General features: G+C 45.8%; 1 protein-coding gene across 1 annotated transcript; it reads left to right on the top strand.

Annotated features, from left to right (window-relative positions):
• The first annotated feature begins 1,950 nt into the window (after positions 1-1,950).
• On the top strand, positions 1,951-22,362 carry LOC149355229 (uncharacterized). The gene is made up of 7 exons (XM_089583721.1): positions 1,951-4,597; positions 13,088-13,292; positions 15,364-15,438; positions 15,847-15,964; positions 16,301-16,365; positions 16,767-16,825; positions 22,217-22,362. Exons 2-6 carry the CDS (start codon positions 13,106-13,108, stop codon positions 16,793-16,795), a joined length of 474 nt encoding a protein of 157 aa, XP_089439847.1. The 5' UTR covers positions 1,951-4,597; positions 13,088-13,105; the 3' UTR covers positions 16,796-16,825; positions 22,217-22,362.
• The last annotated feature ends 377 nt before the right edge of the window (positions 22,363-22,739 follow it).

The raw sequence follows: 22,739 nt of genomic DNA, 5'->3' as shown, positions 1-22,739 counted from the left end.
GCATGGGCCCATGTGTCCGATTAAGTGTGTGCGGAGTTGATTGGATATGGAATGACTCTAGGAGTAGGCTAGATGATAATGATTTCTAGGTGGATATGATACTGGCTGCATCCCAGGCGATAATGTGACCGGTGCTTTTATGGTGATCTGCCAAGGGGTTTTTCTCGGTGCGCCCCTTGGCAATGTCTTTTTTATGCTCCCTGAGCCATCTCCTGTAATCTCCAGTTTCGCTGATGTAGGCTACATCGCAATCCTGGCAAGGAATCTTGTATACAACCCCGGGGTATCTTGTGCTTTCTAACTTTTCTTTCAATCGCACAAGTTGCTGTCTGAGCTTGTTTGTAGGCACGTGACAGATTTGAATATAGTAATCACTGAAGATTCTTGCCAGTGTTTCACTCACACCAACCGCGTAGGGAATGACAACTCACTTCCGCTCTTTCTTCAGTGCCGTGGGTGGATTTGAACATCGGCGTTGCTGCTAGTTTAGAATTTGCCTTGGGTAGCCACTTCTAGAGAGTTCTTCTTTTATCCTTCGTTTCTTTTTTCCTTTGCGCTTGTGGGGATGAGCATAGGCGTTGCGCGTGTGTGAAGAGCGCTGATGCCACGGAGCGCTTGTGTCCAACCGGATGCGCAGAGGCAAAGTTCAGGTATTGGGCTGTATGTGTGGCTTTCCGGTAGACTGACATCACGAGACCGTTCGATGTGCACTGTACTAAAACATCGAGAAAGGCAATGCGGCCGGAACTCTCCTCTTCCATAGTAAACTGGATGGATGGCTGGATGGAGTTCAGATGATGTAGTAGTGCAGGTGCATCTTCCTGATTCAACACGCAAAAACAGTCATCTACATAGCGCAAAATATTTTTGGGCGACGAGGGAAAGAAGCAAGGGCGAGCGCCTCGATGGTTTCCAAGGCAAGGTTAGCACAAGTAACCGAAATTGAAGCGCCCATGGCAGTTCCAAACACCTGCCTGTAGAACTCCTGGTTAAAAACGAAGTAAGTGCTTTGCAGGCAAAATTTCAAAAGGCGGTATAGTCCACAGCTTCAAGCGGGGTACGTTTGGCAAGGGTCTTGTCATTTTCAAGGACGCCTTTACAGCACTGGACAGGGAAGTCTATTGGCACGCAGGTGAACATAGATTTGACGTCAAAAGACACCATAGTGTTGTCTTGGATGTTGACGTCCTGTAACATCGTGACGAAGTGACTAGAGTCCTTCACATACGTCTCTGTTCCAACCAGGGAGCACAGGATGCTGTGCTAGTACCGAGACAGCTTATGCAGGGGGGACTGGGTAAAGTCAACTATTGGCCATAGAGGCACGGTGGGCTTGTGTATCTTGGGAACACCGTAGATGGCTGGAGCTGATCCATTATGACATAAGAGTCGGTAATATAGATTCTTGCTTTGCGGTGGAACAAATTTGAAGATGTCCGTCAGCAGTTTTTTCAGTTGCAGAAAGAGGAAGTGAGTCGTTATTCCCTACGCGATTGGTGTGAGCGAAACACTGGCAAGAATCTTCAGTGATTACGATATTCAAATCTGTCACATGCCTACAAACAAGCTCAGACAGCAACTTGTGCGAGTGAAAGACAAGTAGAAAGCACTAGATAGCCCGGGGTTGTATACAAGATTCCTTGCCAAGATTGCGACGTAGCCTACGTCAGCAAAACTGTAGATTACAGGAGACAGCTCAGGGAGCATAAAAATGACGTTGCCAAGGGGCGCACTGAGGAAAATGGCTTGGCAGATCACCATAAAAGCACCGGTCACATTATCGCCTGGGACGCAGCCAGTATCATATCCACCGAGAAATCATTATCATCCCGCCTACTCCTAGAGTCATTCCATATCCAATCAACTCACACACACTTAATCGGACACGTGGGCCCATGCCTGCAGCATACGCATGCTCATTACAGCGGCCTTCACTCGTATAAACACGGCCGATCTGTTTGTCGTTTTCATATGTGAACAAGGGATCCGTAGGGGTCCCGAAATGTAATTTGTTTAACCTGTTGTTCTTCACTTTCTTGGAGAGTGTTAGGTTTTTCAAAATGACGAGGCAACCACATTTGTCTGGAATGATAGCCGTACACAATTGTATGATGTCTAGATTGTCGGAGATGATATTGGTGGCCTATCTCGATTGCTGCTCATTTTAAGATGGTTCGCCCGTGCAAGTGCCCATAGAGAATGCATACACATTTGTAGTTTCTCTATCATCTCTAATTTTGTCATTTTTCTCAGGTTTGCAGCAATTTTTTCTTTAAGTGAAGGGAGGAATTGTTGCAGACAGATTTCCTGCTGAAACTCTTTTTTTACAAAGCAGAGGTGAATATAAAAAAAATTTTGATTCTGCCTGTGGCAGTCACGTTGTGATGGAGCGAAATGCTAGAGACCATGTACTGTGTGATGTCAGTGCTCGTTGAAAAAACCCACCAGAGGTGAATATAAAAAAAAATTTTTCTTGATTCTGCCTGTGGCAGTCACGTTGTGATGGAGCGAAATGCTAGAGACCATGTACTGTGTGATGTCAGTGCTCGTTGAAAAAACCCACCAGAGGTGAATATAAAAAAAATTTTTCCTTGATTCTGCCTGTGGCAGTCACGTTGTGATGGAGCGAAATGCTAGAGACCATGTACTGTGTGATGTCAGTGCTCGTTGAAAAAACCCACCAGAGGTGAATATAAAAAAAATTTTTCTTGATTCTGCCTGTGGCAGTCACGTTGTGATGGAGCGAAATGCTAGAGACCATGTACTGTGTGATGTCAGTGCTCGTTGAAAAAACCCACCAGAGGTGAATATAAAAAAAAATTTTCTTGATTCTGCCTGTGGCAGTCACGTTGTGATGGAGCGAAATGCTAGAGACCATGTACTGTGTGATGTCAGTGCTCGTTGAAAAAACCCACCAGAGGTGAATATAAAAAAAATTCTTCCTTGATTCTGCCTGTGGCAGTCACGTTGTGATGGAGCGAAATGCTAGAGACCATGTACTGTGTGATGTCAGTGCTCGTTGAAAAAACCCACCAGAGGTGAATATAAAAAACATTTTTCTTGATTCTGCCTGTGGCAGTCACGTTGTGATGGAGCGAAATGCTAGAGACCATGTACTGTGTGATGTCAGTGCTCGTTGAAAAAACCCACCAGAGGTGAATATAAAAAAAATTTTTCTTGATTCTGCCTGTGGCAGTCACGTTGTGATGGAGCGAAATGCTAGAGGCCATGTACTGTGTGATGTCAGTGCTCGTTGAAAAAACCCACCAGAGGTGAATATAAAAAAAATTTTTCTTGATTCTGCCTGTGGCAGTCACGTTGTGATGGAGCGAAATGCTAGAGACCATGTACTGTGTGATGTCAGTGCTCGTTGAAAAAACCCAGGTGGTGCAAATTATTCAAAGCCCTCCACTACAGCATCTCTCATAGCCTTAGTCTCTTTGGTAGATTAAACCTCCCTAAACCTAAACAAATCATATTTTTGAATTTCTCTCTCTTTCTTGATTGTTAAAGCACAATTTTCATCTATATCGAGCCTCTGGCTTGCATTTTACAGGTATATTTTTTGCATGCATTTAAAATTCGCTTACTTTAATTGGTATATGACGTGGCTCCATCTGGCGCATGGGTATTTCGATACTCTATGCCATAAACCCCTTGGTTTGGCTGTGTTCTTGTGTAAGGTCTGGGCTTGAATGAACTTGCATGTTTTTTTCTGCTTCAGCCGTATTGCTGTTTTTTCCTTTTTGTGCACCATATGTGCACAATTTGATGCCTGCATCGAGCATGTGTTCCAAGCTACCAAGAGGAAGTGGGACACAGGTGCCGTCCACTTATTGTACATGGGTTACATGCGGCTGCAGCGTCTCTGCAGAAAGCTGCTCACGCGTTTGTATGGCCCCACTTTCCAGCTTTGATAATCTTGTTTCACATATGCCGTACAGTCTCGAGATGAGAGTTTGAAAGTAAAGAGCACATGGAATCTACGCTACAAGTACAGTGGGGTGCAAAATACAGTGGAACCTCGATTATACGTCCCCCGGTCATGCGACGACCCGCATTTTACGACGAATTTGTGCGGTCCCAGCAAAACCCCCATAGAGACAATGCATTAAAAACCTCGGTTATACGACGCAAATTTTAGAAGGCCCCCGCTTCGTACGACGTCTGGCTGGCTCGTACCGTCCGTCAAAAAAGGTCGTCAGCAAACGCAGGCCGGGATGTACCGTATTTTCGCGATTCTAAGCACCCCCCGAATCTAAGCACCACCCCCTATTTTCGGGAAAAAATTTCTGAAAAAAAACTTTGCATGCGAATCTAAGCACCCCCTTTTTTGCGCGAAAGAGAGCGTTGCCGAGGCCGCCAAGTGCACTTGCTCTCTTTTTCGTCGAGCCTGTGCAGTCGGAGTCCCGAGGAGGCGCAGCCTGCGCGTTGTTGTTGTGACTGAGAGAAGGATGAAAAGGAAATTGCACGGGCCTGCCTACTGGCTCGAGCCAAGCCACCACCGCTGCCAAGTGCAGATAGAGGAGAGTTAAAAGATCAGAGGAAAGATAAGACGCGCACCGGAGAGGACGCTGCTGAAAAAACAGATAAGCGGGTGAGGCCGCGCTCCCCAAAGCGAGGACAGCGGGGTCCGCGGCGCTTTTTGTGTTGCTGCGTTCGGACACTGCAAGACAGATGGCGGCACAGAACTGTCTGCAGCTATTTTTCTTTTGAATGTTTCCTAAATAAAATGTTTTTTTCTCGTGCCCGTTTTATCGAGATTTCGCTGCGAAAAGAGGGGCCCAGAGGGGGGGGGGGGGGGGGGGGTCAGTTTAGATTTTTCGAATCTAAGCACCCCCTCTCACTTTGGGCATCGCGATCGTGAAAAAAAAAGGGGGTGCTTAGAATCGAGTAAATACTGTAGGCACACTTTAGCCAGTCGATAACCGGTGCGCCTTAATCTTTCCACCTATCAAGAAAACCGCGCGAGCTGCTGCCCCGCTGCTCACGGCAGCCTCAACGGCCGTTTTATCTTGTTTGTTGAAGACTAGCCCTCTGCCTGCAAAAATGTGCTGCATTTGTGTTCCCCCCCCCCCCCCCCCCAAAAAAAAAGATGACGATGAAGTTCAGACGTTAAAAAATATCACGCTTGATTTTCGATTATACGACGGTTTCCCGCGGTCCCCTGAACATCGTATAATCAAGGTTCCACTGTAGCTAGAAAAACTATGTTGTGAGGTGGGGCAGTGACATAGACATATGGCATACATCAGGCCTTGCACTAAAAACCGGAGGTGGTAGGGAATTTTTGCATGCGAGGGCTATTTTGTCCTCCCATGTTCGGGAGAAGTTCAAAACACAGCAAAGACACATCAAGCACTCATTGTTCGGAATCTCCGCGACATTTATCGTGGAGGGAGGAGGGTGGTGAACACAGCAGTGAGATCATTCAGACAATGCCAAAGATTAAGCATATTTCAAAGAAAAGTTCAGGAGAGAATTTTCAGTACTGAGCTCCCCTGGTGGCTGCCATCTTTAATTTGACGGTTGGTCATCTGACCAAGCCAAAGCCCACTCCACCATGTGCCCATTCTTTGTTTTCATGCCTGATCCAACAAGTGCCCGTCCCCCTGTATTTGTTTATTATTTTCATATTTTAGGTGGGTGCTTGCGTGGTATTTTGCACTGTACACTTTTCAGCATATGTGACCAAACTTGCCCAAATTGCTAGGAGTACAAGTGCTGAAGAGCCATTACTTGCAAATCTAGCATCATTCGTAAAGGCAGGGCATTAACTTAAGCAGAGAGTATTCTGGAGATGAAGCGCGAGTGAATTTAGTCAATTTATCCCTAGGGTCTCTAATAGTAAAAGTTATCACAATGGTGGTAAGTTTCTTAAGAAGGAGTGCTGCGAAAGAGTTGTTTTCGAAAATTGGTTAAAAGGCTTGGAGTGTGTGCATGGTGTAAGCATCTTCATGTAGAATGCAGGACTTTTTTCTTTATTGTTTTGTTAGTGTTGTGTAATGTTAGCCTCTTCTGTCTAGCATGCTTGAGAAAAATTAACAAATTTAGCTGGTTCATGTAAAGAGATAGAGAAACACTTTCTTTGGTAACAAATTAAGTGCCTAGCAAGTCTTCGGCCTGTTGCACCAGGGCTAGTTGGTTGGCCAGTTGTGCCAACCCTAGCCAGGCATGCCAGATGGAGAGTGGAGGATAAATGAGCTTTGTCAAATATTGCAAGGCTACTGGGAATTCACTGTTTCTTTGCAAAGCCAGAAAAAAATCAGCAAAATTCCTTGATATATTGTGCTTTTGTGGCAAAAGCTTGGGGTAATCAACATGCACATTTGATAGGTTTACTGTTAACTGGATTAATTTGCATGATGTCTGTGCTAAACTAAGCATGCAGTGGTTGCCTTACTGTTCATTTGTCAATGAATTGAGCTCTCTTGTTCAAGCATCTGAATAAGCAGCCAAAAAAAAATATTTATTTGTACCTAATAATTGCGAAGCTCCTATGAAAAGAGGTTAATATAAGTTTCCTTCTGCAATTTCTTATGCGCGATGGCTGCACTGCTATGCCATCATCTACTAGTGCACATGATTTGGCTAAGCCCAGATGGCCAAATAGGATAGCATACATGGTGCAGCAAGAAGTGTGCAATGAGGGCTCGAAATGGGATGGTGGAGGTGACAAAATGGACAATGATACAGGCTAGCCAACACAGCCATTGCACATGCGTTTCACTGGCGTTCACTTTTGATCATAGTTTGCCTGTGGGGTGTTGAGCTTTGAAGTATGCTATTGTTTTCACTTCACGACCAGGAAGATGAAGCAAACTGCTAGCTCGCATTGGTGATGAGAGTCGCTCCAATTTTGATAATCATGTTTCACACATCGTGATGTCTCGAGATGAGTTTGAAACTGAAAAGTGCTCGGAAGTGACTCTGTAAATACGGTGGGATTAAAAAATCTAGGAAAAAATGAGGTGGTGCTAAGACGCAGACAAACGGCATACATCAGGCCTTCTCATTAAACCTGAGGAGTTAGGAAATTTTCTTTTGCGAAGGCTTGTTGTTCACACGAGTTAAGGAAACTGACTGGGACAGTGCACAGCAGAGAGAAGTGTGGATAACGTTCTTGGCCAACAAACCGGCAGAGAAGTTTCTGCCATTGCACTGGACAAACGTGTTTGAACCAAAATGAAATCCCTGCACACTTTGCAACAGTGTGGCACTAAACACAACAGCGAAAGAAATGGCATGCTAGTGTTCTAAGATGTGTACTGACAAGTACAGACCTGACACTGTAGCAGAGCTTGCAGCTGCAGCAGATGTTATACTGACAACGCAGACAACATGAGGTCTCGTTTTTGCGTGCAAAAAATGTAATGGGTGCCGCGGCCAGCTTTAATCTTTTCCTTTCGTTTAGTTTTCATTTAATTCTATTATTTTCAAACTAAACCACTAACAACTTGGTTCCAATATAGTGGCACATTTTACGAAGCTGATTCTCGTTCAGAAAGCACTTAAAAGGGGCTCTGAATAAAGCTGCAGTGTGCTAGGATGTTAAAGGTTCACAAATATTCTCCAGCAAGATTCTTTTTAACGCGTCTTGTGGAAGCTGAGTTATCTGCATGCAGTCAAAATGTAAATTTCTGCGTCTTCGTGTTTTTGCCTTTACTCTCTTCACTTTTTGCACGCCGAAATGTCGGCGTTTTTCGGTCGGCCACACTCACTGGGCCCCTCCGCCAGCTGCCAACGCGCGAGAGAATTCCCCTGGGACAAGAGTTTGCATGGAGAACCAAATAACGAGCGCTACATCACACGTTCACGCGGATTCAGGCGAAAGTCCGGCACCGCTGGTCACCACGAGGTGCGGAAGCGGGAGCTTACAAAAATGTAAATTACTGATTGGCTCGCTTTTTAGGTCTTGTATGTGGCAAGAATGCTCAATGGCTTGTACTCTACATAATGCTAGCGTATGATAGCCAACCTCAGACACCCTTTTCAGGGTCCCTTTAAGGCGTACATAAGTTATAAATGGCAACAAGTAGTACGTAGCATTGATTGACGACATATTTTTGCCATGAGGTTTTCTCAGAGCAACGCGCTCTGGCTGTTTTCAAATCAAGTTCTCCGCCGTGGGGTACCTACGATCGAAAGATGCCCTGTACCTGGCTTTTACCCTATTTGCTAATGTACATCCTTTTTTTGCACCGTACAAGACTTGTTAAAGGAATTGCTATAATTGCTGCAGAAATGACGCAAGTAATGTTTGAAGCGAAAGCTTCACTACGGTCCTCGCGCTTCGCGGCGCTTGTGGTTTCCACCTTCATTTGACCCTCAGATAAACCAAAGTAAAGGAAGGGTGCATAATTGGCCCCCTGGGACAGTGGACACCAGTCACGGTTTAAGCTGCAAAACCGATGGAGCGCGGCAGCTTCGAAAGAAAAGGAAAGGCGCATAATTGGCCCCCTGAGACAGTGGACACCAGTCGCGGTTTAAGCTGCGAAACCGATGGAGCACGGCAGCTTCGAAAGAAAAGGAAAGGCGCATAATTGTCCCCCTGGGACAGGACACCAGTCGCGGTTTAAGCTGCGAAACCGATGGAGCGCGGCAGCTTCAAAAGCAAAGGAAAGGTGCATAACTGAACCCCTGGGGCAGTGGACACCAGTCGCTGTTTAAGCTGCAAAACCGATGGAGCACGGCAGCTTCGAAAGTAAAGGAAGGGCGCATAATTGGCCCCCTGGGACAGTGTGGACACCAGTCGCGGTTTAAGCTGCGAAACCGATGGAGCGCAGCAGCTTCGAAAGCAATGGAAAGGCGCATCCCAGTAAAAAAAAAACACAAAAACACATTGGAACCAATTGGACATTCTAGTTGGAATTGGACATTCCCATTGCTTCCAATTCGATTTCCCAAGTGGAACCAATTGGTTCTAGTTGTGTTTTTAGCCAAGGTAAGTTGCTGGGCGAGTTGGTTCCGATATTTCATGAGTATTCCATGAATTCACACCAACTAGCCCAAATGTCTGCTTTGCTAGAGCACAACGAACGGGACAAGAAGGAGGACACAGGTACAGTGGCTGGAATAGGGGAATTCCAGCCATTGTAACACAGGCAGAAACAACACAGCACTGGTAGCGCTGGCTCACAACTGAAATCTTTATTAGCTGCCAGCCGGAATAAGTATCTAACTGGCGGCTAAAAATGGAAAGCAATGGGCACAAGTCATGCAGCGGAAACACAAAATTAAAAAAAAAAAGTTAAAAAATTTCAAATTCGAGGTAGCGTTTTTTTTTCCTGACAGCAATACAGGCGGTGCGCTTATGCATTATGTTCTTAGCCACTCGACCAATTGGATCCAACTGGACTAGCCATGGAATTGGACCTGTTTGGCCAGGCAGTTATTTCACCCAGGAAATATTCACAAAATATGTTATGTTCATTGAGAGAGGTAGCTAAATGTTTGTGTATAATATGCTCTAGGGTCTTTGATAAATATTTCTACAACTTAACATTGTAAAGCGCAAAAGGAAAAATTATGTCAACTGCAGGAAGACACTGCCTAGTGCCAATCAACATTTTTCTACCGAATTGAAATTAACATGCTTTTATGGAAATCACACTGAGCACCGAATATCTTGTAGACGTCTTGAAATGTCTATATTGGTCATATATATCTTGAGCTACCAAAGACATCTCCAAGACGACGTTTTATGCTTGGCTAGAAGACATCTTAGCCAAGACATATGGAAGCTGTCTTATGATGGATTTTAACATGCTCAGCTACACAAGCTGACTGCTAAACGGCTTAAGCAAGTTGTCGTCTAGACGTTCTCCTTCAGAAGTCTACTAGACTTCCTCACAAGACGTTTCATGGATATATGCAACAACATTGCACTACACGTTTACACTTAAACAGGAGGTAACCAGAGTCGCGTCACAGATAACTAAATGAAAAACCCCGGTTCACAATGCACGGCAGTGCCGCGGGAATATTCTATTGCCAAAGGCACGCTTTCCCATTGGCTCCACTGCAAGACAGAGAGCCGGAGGGAGCCGAAACGACTGCGTAGCGCTGTCCTGGCCGGCGTTTGATGAAGCGCGCACGCGATGCCCAAGATCGACAGGGCAAATAGAGAGGCGGGAAGGAGGGGGTATATTAGAGGTGGCGAGACCGGGCCGAAAGCATGCAGGAAAAAAAAACTGAGGAGGGAGTGCGACGCCAAGACTGAGCAAGATTAGGACTGCACTCTTTAATAACGGGATGCGTTAAAGCGTAGCTGGTAAATTTAAAATGTACTATTTAATGGAAACAGTACATACACATGTGTATTTATTAAATATATTTTTAAAGCTCAATTAAAATTTGTTTTTTTCTGCGGTCCGATTTGGCGTGAAATGTCACGCCAGCTCTAGAAGCGCGGTAGTACCCAGTGGGCCAGGCGCTGCAGCGTGAGAGGTTTCGGAGGTCTTGCTTTTGCTTCATCACCCTGAAGGTATGAATCATAATTTTCAGTTGGCCCGAAGCTAATTGTTCAGCATGCAACGACGCAAGAAAATTTTTGATGAGTTATCGCGATAGCAGAAATTGCACCGACTGAACGATGAGGTTTACGGTCTAATTGCTGGAGAGCGCAGTTCCAACAGTAGTGGCGCTATCATGTCCGTTTGTGCAATTGAAAGTGTAAACGAACGCAACGTGAACTTAGCAGGTGGAAGCGCTCTTCTAGTGGATCTTTTAGATGAAAGGGTGATCATTTCATCTGAACAGGTAACACTTGACAGGCACTCCGTTGTATGCGATATTCGTCCTGACGCGCGTGGCATGGCCGATGCCGGGAGCGCTGACAGCAGGCAAAAAGCTGGTGTAAATGCTCAAGCTGGTAATGACCGTGATGTAAATGGAACAGTGCGCGCTGCTTGCATTTCAGACAGTGAGTCCAGTAGGCGGTCTGCTGAGCTAATTGATGCTCAAGGAAGCGACACTACCATCTCCTCAGACGAAGCCGAGCTTCAGTATGAGGAGGTATGTGTTAATGAGAGCTCCTCTGCAGAGAATGCAGAATACCATGAGGCTAATGATTCAGAATGCCATATGAGGCATTTCTTGAGGCAGTGGGCTAACACCCATAAAGTAACTCTCGCCGCACTTTCTTCGTTGTTGAAAGAAATGAGGCAGCATCCATGCTATACCGGCTTACCGAGCGATGCAAGGGCATTACTTTCTGCACCTCGTACAGTGAACGTCAGAAGCGTGCCACCAGGATCTTACTGTCACTTTGGCAGTGTAGAATGTCTACGTGCTGTGCTGTCACATGTCGACGTGTCATCAGTACTGTCTCAAATTGGCATTTTGTTTTATGTTGATGGGCTGCCACTTACAAAGAGCTCACACAGCCAGTTTTGGCCAGTCCTTTGAAGAAGGCCTGATATACCTGGTAGTAGCGTTTTCCTAATTGGCTGTTACCATGGGAACTCAAAGCCGGGTTCAGTTGCAGATTTCATTGCTGAACTTCAAACTGTTTTGTCAGGTGGACTGACCTTTTCTGGGAAGCTGTTCACTGTGCATGTGAGAGGATTTCTTTGCGATGCCCCTGCAAAGGCTTTCTTGTTGGGTGTCAAATCTCACACAGGCTATTTTGGTTGTTGCAAATGCATACAGGAAGGAGAGTTTGTAGACGGTTCACTAGTTTTTCCAGAAACAGATGCACTTCTGCGAACTGATGAAAGTTTTATGCAAAAGACTCAGGAAGAGCATCATGTCAGCGACACTCCGCTTAGGTCACTGCCCTTAGGAATGGTGTCCCAGTTTCCACTAGATTACATGCATTTAGTCTGTATTGGAGTCACCAAAAAGTTGCTGGTTCTCTGGATGAAGGGCAGTAAATCGTACCGCCTGCCATATGCAAGTGTACATGAGATTTCGCAACGCTTAGTTGACCTTAAGAATTTCTGCTGCACCGAGTTTGCACGTTTGCTGCGGCCATTGAAAGACCTAGCCTTCTGGAAGGCAACTGAACTTTGTTCTTTTCTCCTGTACCTGGGTCCTGCAGTGCTGAAAGGCATCCTGGACCGAGAGAGATATGAGCATTTTCTTGTGTTGCATGTTGCAATCAGAATTCTTGCAAGCCCAAGCATGTGCAGCGCATACAATGATTATGCTAAGGAGCTCCTTGTCTTTTTTGTGCATACCTTCATATCATTGTATGGTCTTGCCAAGGTTTCGTACAATGTGCATAATCTTGTTCATCTAGCAGATGATGTAGCGAACCATGGGGCGCTTGATAGCTTTAGTGCGTTTGCAGCTGAAAGCTTTGTTTCAGCTCAAACGTCTCGTCAGAACACGGCCCCTTGAGCAGCTGCACAACCGAATAAATGAGCTCAGTGCTAGCGGAGAGCTGTATGCCATTCAGAAAACATTGGAGCATCCAGTGACATATAAGCAGATGCACACTGGAGGACAGCTGCCACGCTCGTGTAACGGGTCACAGTTTAAAGCTGCTGTTTTTCTGCAGTTCAACTTGAAGTCCACTGCTGGGGATAACTGCTGCCTCCTTAGTGACTCCAGCATTGTGCTTGTGTCTGATTTTTGCTATGATCAAGCCGGATCAAAAGTGCTTGTTGGGAGACAGTTCACAGCATTGCGTGACTTCTACAGTGTACCCTGCGGGTCCAGTGACTTGAATATTTTCATTGCATCCCAACCATCATTAGACAAGGTGTGGCCCTTGTCTAGTGTCCAGTGCAAGTGTGTATTGCTACCATATTTGGGGTCATGCAGTGAACATTTGGTTTTTCCACTACGTCATTCCGCTTAGTTTTACTTCAGAAGTTTCCATTTGTTGTGTACAAGTGCCGTCTAAAGTAACTGGAAGTGAACTCCATGGAAAAAATTTTATTTCTTTGAATAGAAACAATAACAGTCAAAATTTATTGGTGCTTTATGTAATCACACGATTACCACTAGTGTGCATATATCTATTCAAGGATGCATGCAATTAATGCATTGACTTTAATTTTGTTTGCTAATATCGCCTTCCACTTACTTTTAACAACATACTTACAGTGTGAGCTGTGATATTTTTGTTGTTTTAAAGCTTTCCCTTCTGCAGAGAATGTTTGCTGTTGTGCGATTTTGTGAAGACAACAGCGTTGATGTGGTGCCATCACATTGGCTTGAAGATGACCAGTGCTTTTGGCCAGCAAACTTCAAGGCTTCCAGGACAATGAAAGCCGTGAAACACAGGGAAGTGCCCGACTCAACGTACACGAAGCATGACGTCATCGTCTTCAGCATGGAAGGTAAAGTACATCAACACTTCCTACACCTCCTTTCCGCTATTTTGGTTGGTTGCACATATTTTTTCCACACAAGTTTTTCTTTCTTATTCGTACATACTTCCAAACTCTTTCATGGTCTTCCATTGGACAACTGGCAGTATATGTTCTTGACATCTGAGAGCAGGGATTTGGTCTGTTAAGGAATGTAATCTATGAGGATGTGTAATGAACTGAACAATGCATCAAAGGCAGGGACCAAAGGAACAAAACATGCAGTGGTAAATGTTGAGGCAATGCCATTATGACATTGTTCTTCAGTCATTGTCATCATCATCAGCCTGACTACGCCCACTGCAGGGCAAAGGCCTATCCCATGTCTCCCCAATTAACTCTGTCCTTCGCCAGCTGCTGCCACTGTATTCCCGCAAATTCCTCATTCTCATCCGCCCACCTAACTTTCTGCCGCCCCCTGCTACGCTTGCCTTCTCTTGGAATCAACTCCATTACCCTTAAGGACCAGCAGTTATCTTGCCTTCGCATTACATGCCCTGCTCCAGCCCACTTCTTCCTCTTGATTTCGACTAGGATGTCATTAACCCGCGTTTTGTCCCCTCACCCACTCTGCCTGCTTCCGATCTCTTAACGTTACACATGTCATTTTTCTTTCTATAGCTCACTGCGTTGTCCTTAACTTAAGGTGAACCCTGTTTTTTAGACAGAAAAAAGCAAGCATTGCAAACGAGTGTTATAAAGAAGTGTCTGCTGTGCTGTTGCCCACACCCTGCCTGAGCTTTCTATTCTGCATCACCAACCTTCTTAGACTACAACATTTTCAGTAGGCGTGCCATCTTATGATGGTATGCTGGCAACTTGCTGGTCTCAAAAGAAAAGCTTCAGTTTTGAAATACAGTAAAAGCTCGTTAATTCGAACTTCACGGGACCGGGGAAATCATTCGAATTATCCGATGTTCGAATTATCGAATGGCCGCGAAAAACCGACAATAACCATTTGCATTATGGTGTATGTAGGGTATTTACTCGCGTAACGAACCCACTCACATAATGAACCCACCCACCCCCGATTTTTGCCTAAGAATCTGAAAAAAAAAGCGTCAGTCGTTAACGCTTCCCTCCGTTTGGCACCGTCACGGCCCACAAGGCATTTCTTGGCAGCGCGCCAAGATGCTGCGCAGCGATAACATCACTTTTGACGTTAGCTCCAGCAAAGGGGGAAGCGAACTTTGGCAGAGTGCCAGCGCTTGTTCGGTTGTGCAAGCCTCGTTTTCAGACCGTCATGCCCCCCCCCCCCCCCTTTCTTCGACGCATTTCTTGGCGGCGCGCCAAGATGCTGCGCAGCGATAACATCACTTTTGACGTTAGCTCCATCAAGGGGGAAGCGAACTTTGGCAGAGTGCCAGCGCTTGTGCCGGCGTCTTCGCGGCTGAGCGCGTGCTTCCATTGGCGACCGACCGATGGGTGGAAGCATGGACGACACTCGCAAAGAAAAAAAAAGTTTTTCGCACGTAATTTGTAGCGCCCGTCTGAAGTCATAGCCTTCATGGGCGTTGGCTGGGACCGCGCTGACAGTGCTTATCCGTATTTTTGAATTAACAGGGCTCGAATTAACAAGCATTTAGTTGCGAGTTGCGGAGGTTGCACGGAAAAGAGGGTAGGCAGCCGCCAGCGCGGTCGCCACCCCTTCCCTCCGGTGCCGCAGGCCACCGCGCCTTAAGCTTTACCCACTCTTCCAAGGTTTTATCTAGTTCCATCTTCTGTCCCCGTTTAGGACGTACGCAGCCTCTAACTATGCGGAGGAGGTGCTTTTTTTTTGGCCACATGCTGTGTGCCAAGCCGTCCAGACGCGGTGGCGCGTAGTTCGAATTATCCGTAACGGAACCGACTCGCTTTCGAATTAACGGGCTTTTTTATACACAGATCTCTATGGAGCTTGGCCGGACCAAGTAGTGTTGTTCGAATTATCCGAAAATTCGAATTATCGAGTTTTGAATTAACGAGCTTTCACTGTAATTTGTTGGATCAGTCAACTAGCTTGCTGGCTCTCATGATACAATCTTTGTTTTTATTTGCTTAGAAACCTATGAAAAAGCAAGGATGAAACTGAGGAAGGCAGAGGATACTGATGATATTGCTACGTCAACAGATCAAGGTATATATATTTCTCATCTGACCTGCCATGACCTGTAGCGTTTATTAAACAACAATTACAAGTTGAAATGTTTACTTCTTGTGGCATACAGAAGTTCATTTCAAAATGTGAAATTAGCTAAAGGTCTTCTTTTTCTATTTTTCTCTGATCAATTAAATTTATTGTGTCTGCATGCACCAAGAACAGTATTTTTGCTTTTAGTGGCATTTTTTTGTGTTCTGTTGAATGCATTTTCTTAACTTGCTTCTCAGCTCTTGATGGCTGAAAGTGAATATCTGAAACAAAGTTTAGTTTGCAGAAGCTAGCAATTTCCAAATGGCTGCGCTGCAGTGTAATCATTAACTCGTGTAGCACAAAGCACCATTTTATGATCCTTAATAATGTTTTCTGTCCATGACGGTTTCCTAGAAAAAGGCCGTGGAAAACGAAAGAGGCAAATGGTGTGCTTATCATCGGATGAGTTTGATGGACATGATGATGAAGAAGGGATAAAAAATGTGCCTCCATCACCCTTCAGTCGCCAAATGTAAGGGAACTTTGCTTCTTTCAGAGATGAACCTAAGGCAGAATTTGGAACTATATACATTGCACTCATAGAAAGCATGATCCCACTGAGGCTCAGGTTGTTTTCTGAATGCATATCTAATAAGAGGATTTTGTTTGATTTAAAAAATGTAAAAAAATTTTGCAGGTAAGCCTGTTATTGATGTTACAAAGATTGAGGATTTTAGTACATTCTTCACCTTAATGCCAGTTTGACCTAAACTGAAATGCAACCACATTGAAAAAACTAAATGGCTATGAAAACATTGCATTTGTGTAACAAGGCTCTAATGCATTTTATTTCTGACGTCTCAATCAGCGATTGCAGTGCAGCTGTCACTCAGGAAAAGAGTCGTCCTGACATTCCATCTTGCTCTGGTAATGGTAAGTGGATTTATCACAGTTTGGCCCCATGTGCTAGAATTTTTGCTTGGACTGGCTGATTGTATGTTCATTCACGCTCCTTAAATATCTTGTTGCTGTGGGTAGCTACCACAAAAAGTAATGCAAGCTCTGCTAGGTGTTTTATGGTGGTAAAAAATTTCAAGGATACTTGGTGCAGTTATCGTGTAGCTTTCTAATTAATGATGTAGCTGCATTGGCAAGCTCTGCATTTTGCACCTATAAGCTATTAATCTATGTTCAAATAATTAGGGGTTGCGTCTGCACTTAAATCACCTTGTCAAGTACCATTCCTTCAGGCTTGGCAGTTCTGCGCAAGCTAGAAAAGTGACAAAGTTATAGTGGTGTGCACATCTTCCAAGTAACAGTTTTTTGTCTTTCAGTGCAGTGCCTGAGCAGTGTCCTCCAGTGAATCAGCAGGAGGCATTTTCAGCGACCGTTGGTAACCAAAACTTCATGGTATTTTTTCAGTTGTTCTGCATGAAAACAGTAAATAGTATAGCCTTTCGTAAAGACGACAGTTGCAAACAGAGCATTTATTGCGCTATGCATGAAGTGAGCTGAGCATAGGAGAATCCCAAGTTTGAATCAGAGCGGTGGGAAAAACTTTTTCAACTTCAAATCCAAATTTCTTAGAAATAAATGCATCTTTCGCTGCCGGCCAAGTGGCTACAAAGCTATGAAATGCCGAACTATCAGATTTTGCTATAAAAAAAATATTAATAGAGCTCTCCTCAGTGTCCCTTTAAAGTGGCTGTGTTAGCTGAACCAGAACATAGCTACAAGAAGTATCAATACATTTAGAAATGTCTTTCATATCTTGCCAAGACATCTTGTAAATGTCTAGGGACTATCAGGGGGGGCCAGTTTGGATGTCTAAAGACAACTTTTCTCTTGGGCAAGATGTCTTATATACGTCTAATATACTGGCTGATGTTCAGTAAAAAATACCTTTGAAAGTAAATAAGATTTTGCTTCTTGACTTCTACAAGATGTCTTGCAAGACATCTTGCAAGACATCTTGCAGCTTAAAAAAGTGGGTGCATTAGCCGAGCTACAAGATAGCCACAAGATATATCAAGACGTCTGAAAATGTCTTGCACCTCTTGTCAAGACATCTTGTAGACATTGTGCAGTATATACAGTATTACTGCGGCCAGGTTTCACAGGTATCTGCTCTTGAAAGAATTCGCAGCATCAGCTCTGACCTCATTTCCCGAATTCCGTCATCTTCTTTACCCGTGGTGTAGTAAAGGATGGCAATCATGCAAGCTTGAGGTTTCCTTCACGCGTCTACGTTGTCACGTGCCTCATTAAACTTCTACCTTTATAGATCTGGTCTGGTGGTCTCCCCATTGTGCCGGTTCTCCGGAGAACCCGAAACGATAGATCATTTCTTGTTGACCTACCGCCGTTTCTCCTCTTTACGGAGCCGCCTGCTGAAGCATCCGTTACGACAGCTAGGTCTAAGTCTGTCAGCTGGGGTTGTTCTGTCTCTTGGCGCTTCCTTCCTTGGGCACAGTAACTGAAATGTGCTCTCTGCCCTTCAAAACTTCCTTACAGACACTAAACGGCTGCCGTCTGCTCTTTGTCATGATCAATATTTCTCTGCAACAAAAACTTTCCGAAACATGGAATATTTAGCCCCGTTCTCTATTTCAGTCACCGATCTCACAGTATTTGTTTAACCTATTTCAATTACACATCTGAATTTCTTTCATTTGTTTCCTAATTATTATTATTATCATGATTACCATTATTTTCCCCTCTTTTATTTACTTGTTTATCATTCTGAGTACCTGTCAGTAGCCGCCAGTGTCTTGGCCAATCCCCCGCAGTGGGTACGCGCCATTATTTAGAGGACAACAACAACAACAACAGAAAAAGAAGACCATTGATTCTTAATGCACATGTCGGCAGCGCTGGAAGAGACGCCATATTTATGTCGCGGCGATGGCTGCTCCATGTGATAGCCGTCTCAGCGAAGCCACAACTTTGAAGGGCACAGTGATGGAGACAGCGGCGACTCTCTCAGAGGATCAAGATCCTTTAGTGCTGGAGGTGGTATCGCTGCTGAAGGCAGTTCCTGCATCACTGCCTCCCGATCACGAAGTCTCCGTCTCCCCCGACGGGAAGCAAAGACTGAGACGGTGTAACGGAGTGCTGCCCGAAAGTCATGAGACCAGGTGTGTCTATGCTCAAGCCTCCCTTGGAACCGCGACACAAGGAGACGCGTTAGCGACCTCTGTCTAGCCAGTGCCAGCAAGAGTAAATCACGGAGCCTACCCAACAACGAAACAAGGCTGTGGATACCCGGCCGCTTGGCGACTGGTCACTGGAGTCCGCGTTTATCTCAGTAGCCGCTTGCACTATGGAAGATCTACTGTGTCCATCGACCGAAGCGCCCGCTGTGGCTGCTCCAGTATATCTACCAGCATCAGTTCCTCCCGCTTTCGAGGAATCGGCTCTGCTATTAGGAACTTCTAGCTTTGAACCTAGAGCTCATAGGCACCAGACGACTGTGAGCAAAGTTTCTTTTCTTATTTCTTATGAGAAAGGCATGTCAGCTTTAAATGCTCCCAGTCTTCCTGCTACTTCTGAACAGTTGCAAGCACCGCAAGTTTCATCAGCGGATCGCTACACCACCGGCGACAAAACGGAGCGGGAGCCGGAAGACAATTCTTACACTCGTGGACGCGAAATGGAGCACTCTGATTTGAGGCCTCACCAGGAAAGGTTGTGCTGAAGACAATGCGGCCTTGTGAGACCTAGAGTACCACGTGGCGGTTTGCCACAGGCACTGCTCGAGACGAAGCTGGATGCAGCGATGAGTGCGGCGGAGCAGCAGCACTCGTTGGCGACACCACTACTCCAGCAGCCATCGCAGGGCATTCCAGACGGACAGGAACAAAGCATCATCATCATCATCATCATCAGCCTGACTACACCCACTGCAGGGCAAAGGCCTCTCCCATGTCTCTCCAATTAACCCTGTGCTTTGTCAGTTGCCGCCACTGTATCCCCGCAAACTTCTTAATCTCGTCCGCCCACCTAACTTTCTGTCGTCCCCTGCTACGTTTGCTTTCTCTTGGAATCCACTCCGTTACCCTTAAGGACCAGCGGTTATCTTGCCTTCGCATTACATGCCCTGCCCAAGCCCATTTCTTCCTCTTGATTTCAACTAAGATGTCATTAACCCGCGTTTGTTCCCTCACCCAGTCCGCCCTCTTCCGATCTCTTAACGTTACACCTATCATTTTCCTTTCGATTGCTCGCTGTGTTGTTCTTAACTTAAGCTGAACCCTCTTTATTAGCCTCCACGTTTCTGCCCCATATGTGAGTACCGGTAGGATACAGCTGTTGTAGACTTTTCTCTTCAGGGATATTGGTAAGCTACAATTCATGATCTGAGAGAATCTGCCATATGCGCTCCACCCCATTCTTATTCTTCTAGTTATTTCCCTCTCATGATCCGGATCTGCGGTCACTACCTGCCCTAAGTAGACATATTCTCTTACTACTTCCAGCACCTCGCTACCAATTGCGAACTGCTGTTCCCTTGCTAGGCTGTTGAACATTACTTTGGTTTTCTGCATGTTAATTCTTAGCCCCACCGTTCTGCTCTGCCTGTCTAACTGATTGATCATGCTTTGCAGTTCTTGTCCTGAGTGGCTTAGCAAGGCAATGTCATCAGCGAATCGCAAATTACTGAGGTATTCTCCATTAACTCTTATCCCCAACTGTTCCCATTCCAGTCCCCGGAATACCTCCTGTAAGCAGGCAGTGAAGAGCATTGGCGAGATCGTGTCTCCCTGCCTGACACCTTTCCGTATTGGAATTTTATTGCTGACTTTATGGAGAACTATAGTAGCTGTGCAATCGTTATAAATATCTTCCAATATTTTCACATAACACTCTTCTACACCCTGATTCCGCATGATTCCGAGGAACAAAGCATATAGCTCTCCAGTTATCTATGTATGGAGTAAGGTGCCCAGCGGGACAACGCGGCGTTCACGTCCTGTGAAATCGACCCAGAGAGATGCGGTCGATCGCATCATGCTGACACCAGAGGAAGAAAATTTTGTGTCTCATTTATTTGGAAAATTTCAAGTGACATCTCAGGCCAAATGCGAGCAGCTAAAGATTAACGAGAAAAAACGAGATCAGAACCGCGCCATGAGCCTGGAATGCATTCCAAAAGTAGGGTTTCGAAAAAGAAGAAACCAGAACAACTGGAGCCTTGCGAGCTGTCTTCGGGTGAAGGGGGCAACACGAATGGTGGACATGTGGACGAAGAGCAGCTGGATGAAGGGCTGCAATGGGCTTGTGGTGCCCAGCACATGGGAGGAATTGACGAAGGAGGAGAGAAGGCGGACTAAGCGGGAAAAAGTCACCAGTCATCCCAAGTCCTCTTTTGTTGGGCAGACATCCAGGATGTACCATTAACGCCTGGAGCAATTCCCCATCCTGTCGCAGCAGTCGCATCGACTGGGCCGCAACACCGCACGGCCAGTTGCTTAATCCTGGGAGCTTGCTGCCACACGACGCAAGTGGCGGCGTGAACAAAAGCCCAAAAATTCAGAACTGTCAGTGGGTCGAAGTGCGAACTGCGGAAAACTGGGAAACGGAGGAGCTGCCTACGAACCACTTAGGTTTCGCTACCTCCACGCCCCTGATGGCAATGGCCATGAGTCAGTGTTTTTTTCTACCAAGCGCAGAAGACCAAACTGACAGAGTGCAGGCAAAGGAGGATTTGTTTGAGTCGCTGCCTTGTTGCAGTAGAGGTTCGCTCTTTTCTCAAAGAAACATCCCAGTCCAACTGCTGCCTGTACTAATTCAGTCACCCGTCTGCGATGAACGGTGCTTTACCGCGCACAAGTTTGAACGCGATTTTCTTTTACCGTTTCTCTCCTCTTGGCGGAGAGGCGCCGCGGCGCACGCCCCGTTCATGCTAAACTTCTGTAGGAAGAAGCCAGGATTTTTCAGGGTAATCTTTTCTATATAGTAGGGAGGGAGGGATGCATGGAAGAGGGTAGGTCGACAAGGGAGCCTTCAGGAGAGCTTGGTGGACGAAGTGCTTATCTTGATTTTAACATAGGGGATGGGAAAAAGAGGACCTCCCTCTCCCCCTCCCGGCCCCTTTTGTTACGTGCTTGGTTGCTGTACAGCCTTCTTCCAAAATACAGCGCACAAAAGGTTTTCTTCAGGCCCCTGCTTTCTGTCTTCTACGCATCGGCAGTGTTCCAAATCATATCACACGGATGCTGCAAGAGGCTGGCTGCAGGACTCACGAGTAAACCTATTCTAAACTTTACTTTCAACAAAGGCTGTAGAGTCATAGAGAAAAGTTCACTTAACACGGTGTCGTAAGCCAAAAAAAAGGGTATTTCCACGCGCTCCCGACCCATGGCCTTGCCGAAAAATATGCTGAAATTATTCCTGAGCTTTCAACTGCTAGTGTGTTCCTCGAACAGGGAAAGCTCCTGGAGTGAAAATGTTTAAAAAACCTGTCGTTAAATTTGTCCATTCTAAACTCAGTACACAACAATATTCTTTGCGGACCAGCATTTGCCCCTGTCCTCACGTGGGCACCACAGCTCAAAGCTTCGTTAAGGTTTCTTCATATTCATATCGTGAGCTTGCACTGAAATGTCAGCAAAGCGGCCTTTTCTCATTTCACATCCCTGCCTCCGGGAATCTAACCCGCGGTCTGCATTGTATTAAGCCACTCAAAAGGCATTAGAATTTGCGCGTCAAAAAGACCTATGGCCGTAATATGGCCCCTGGAAAATTCTTTAACCTTAGAGCCACTATACTTTCTTCACCCCAGGACCAAGCGGGTCCAAGCCACAGGTGCGGGAGGAATGCATCGAGCGGGAATCACTCCACGGGTGAGTCAACAGCAACATCTCGGTGTCGACACAGCAACGACAAAGACCGCGCTTGGCTGACCGTTCCGTACCCGTCAACTGCCAGGGCCCGACCCCGTGGACATTTTGTCAATTCTGGCACATTCAACCTCCAATAAAGTTCGTTCCTGATGAACATTTTAGTGTTGACGAATTCTTCAACACATAGGTACTTTGAGGAGGGGGGGGGGGGCGTTAGAGACAGCGGGGTTTGTTTTACGGCGGCAGCCGCATTAGAAACCTTCGGCGCAGTCGCATCGTCGTCGTCCTCGCACGCCTCGCTCGTGCACGCACCTTCCCTACACCCCTGCCCCTGGAGACACTAAACACTACGGCTGGCGACCGCAGCAGCTGTGACTGAGTTTCGCAAGAGGGTAGCGTATAGAAAGCTACTAAAAGAGATTGCTTGGCGTAATGCTTAAGCCTGGTCGATACACTGAGCGT

The sequence above is a fragment of the Amblyomma mixtum genome, chromosome 3 (assembly GCF_055824585.1).
Source record: "Amblyomma mixtum isolate Tamu chromosome 3, ASM5582458v1, whole genome shotgun sequence".
NCBI classification, from domain to species: domain Eukaryota; kingdom Metazoa; phylum Arthropoda; class Arachnida; order Ixodida; family Ixodidae; genus Amblyomma; species Amblyomma mixtum.
This window is presented reverse-complemented; position numbering and strand designations above follow the sequence as displayed.

Coding starts and splice junctions, on each gene's coding strand:
- LOC149355229 (XM_089583721.1), top strand. CDS start 13,106: ATGTTTGCTGTTGTGCGATTTTGTGAAGACAACAGCGTTGATGTGGTG. Junction 13,293..15,363: donor CATCGTCTTCAGCATGGAAG/GTAAAGTACATC, acceptor TTATTTGCTTAG/AAACCTATGAAAAAGCAAGG. Junction 16,366..16,766: donor TCCATCTTGCTCTGGTAATG/GTAAGTGGATTT, acceptor TTTGTCTTTCAG/TGCAGTGCCTGAGCAGTGTC.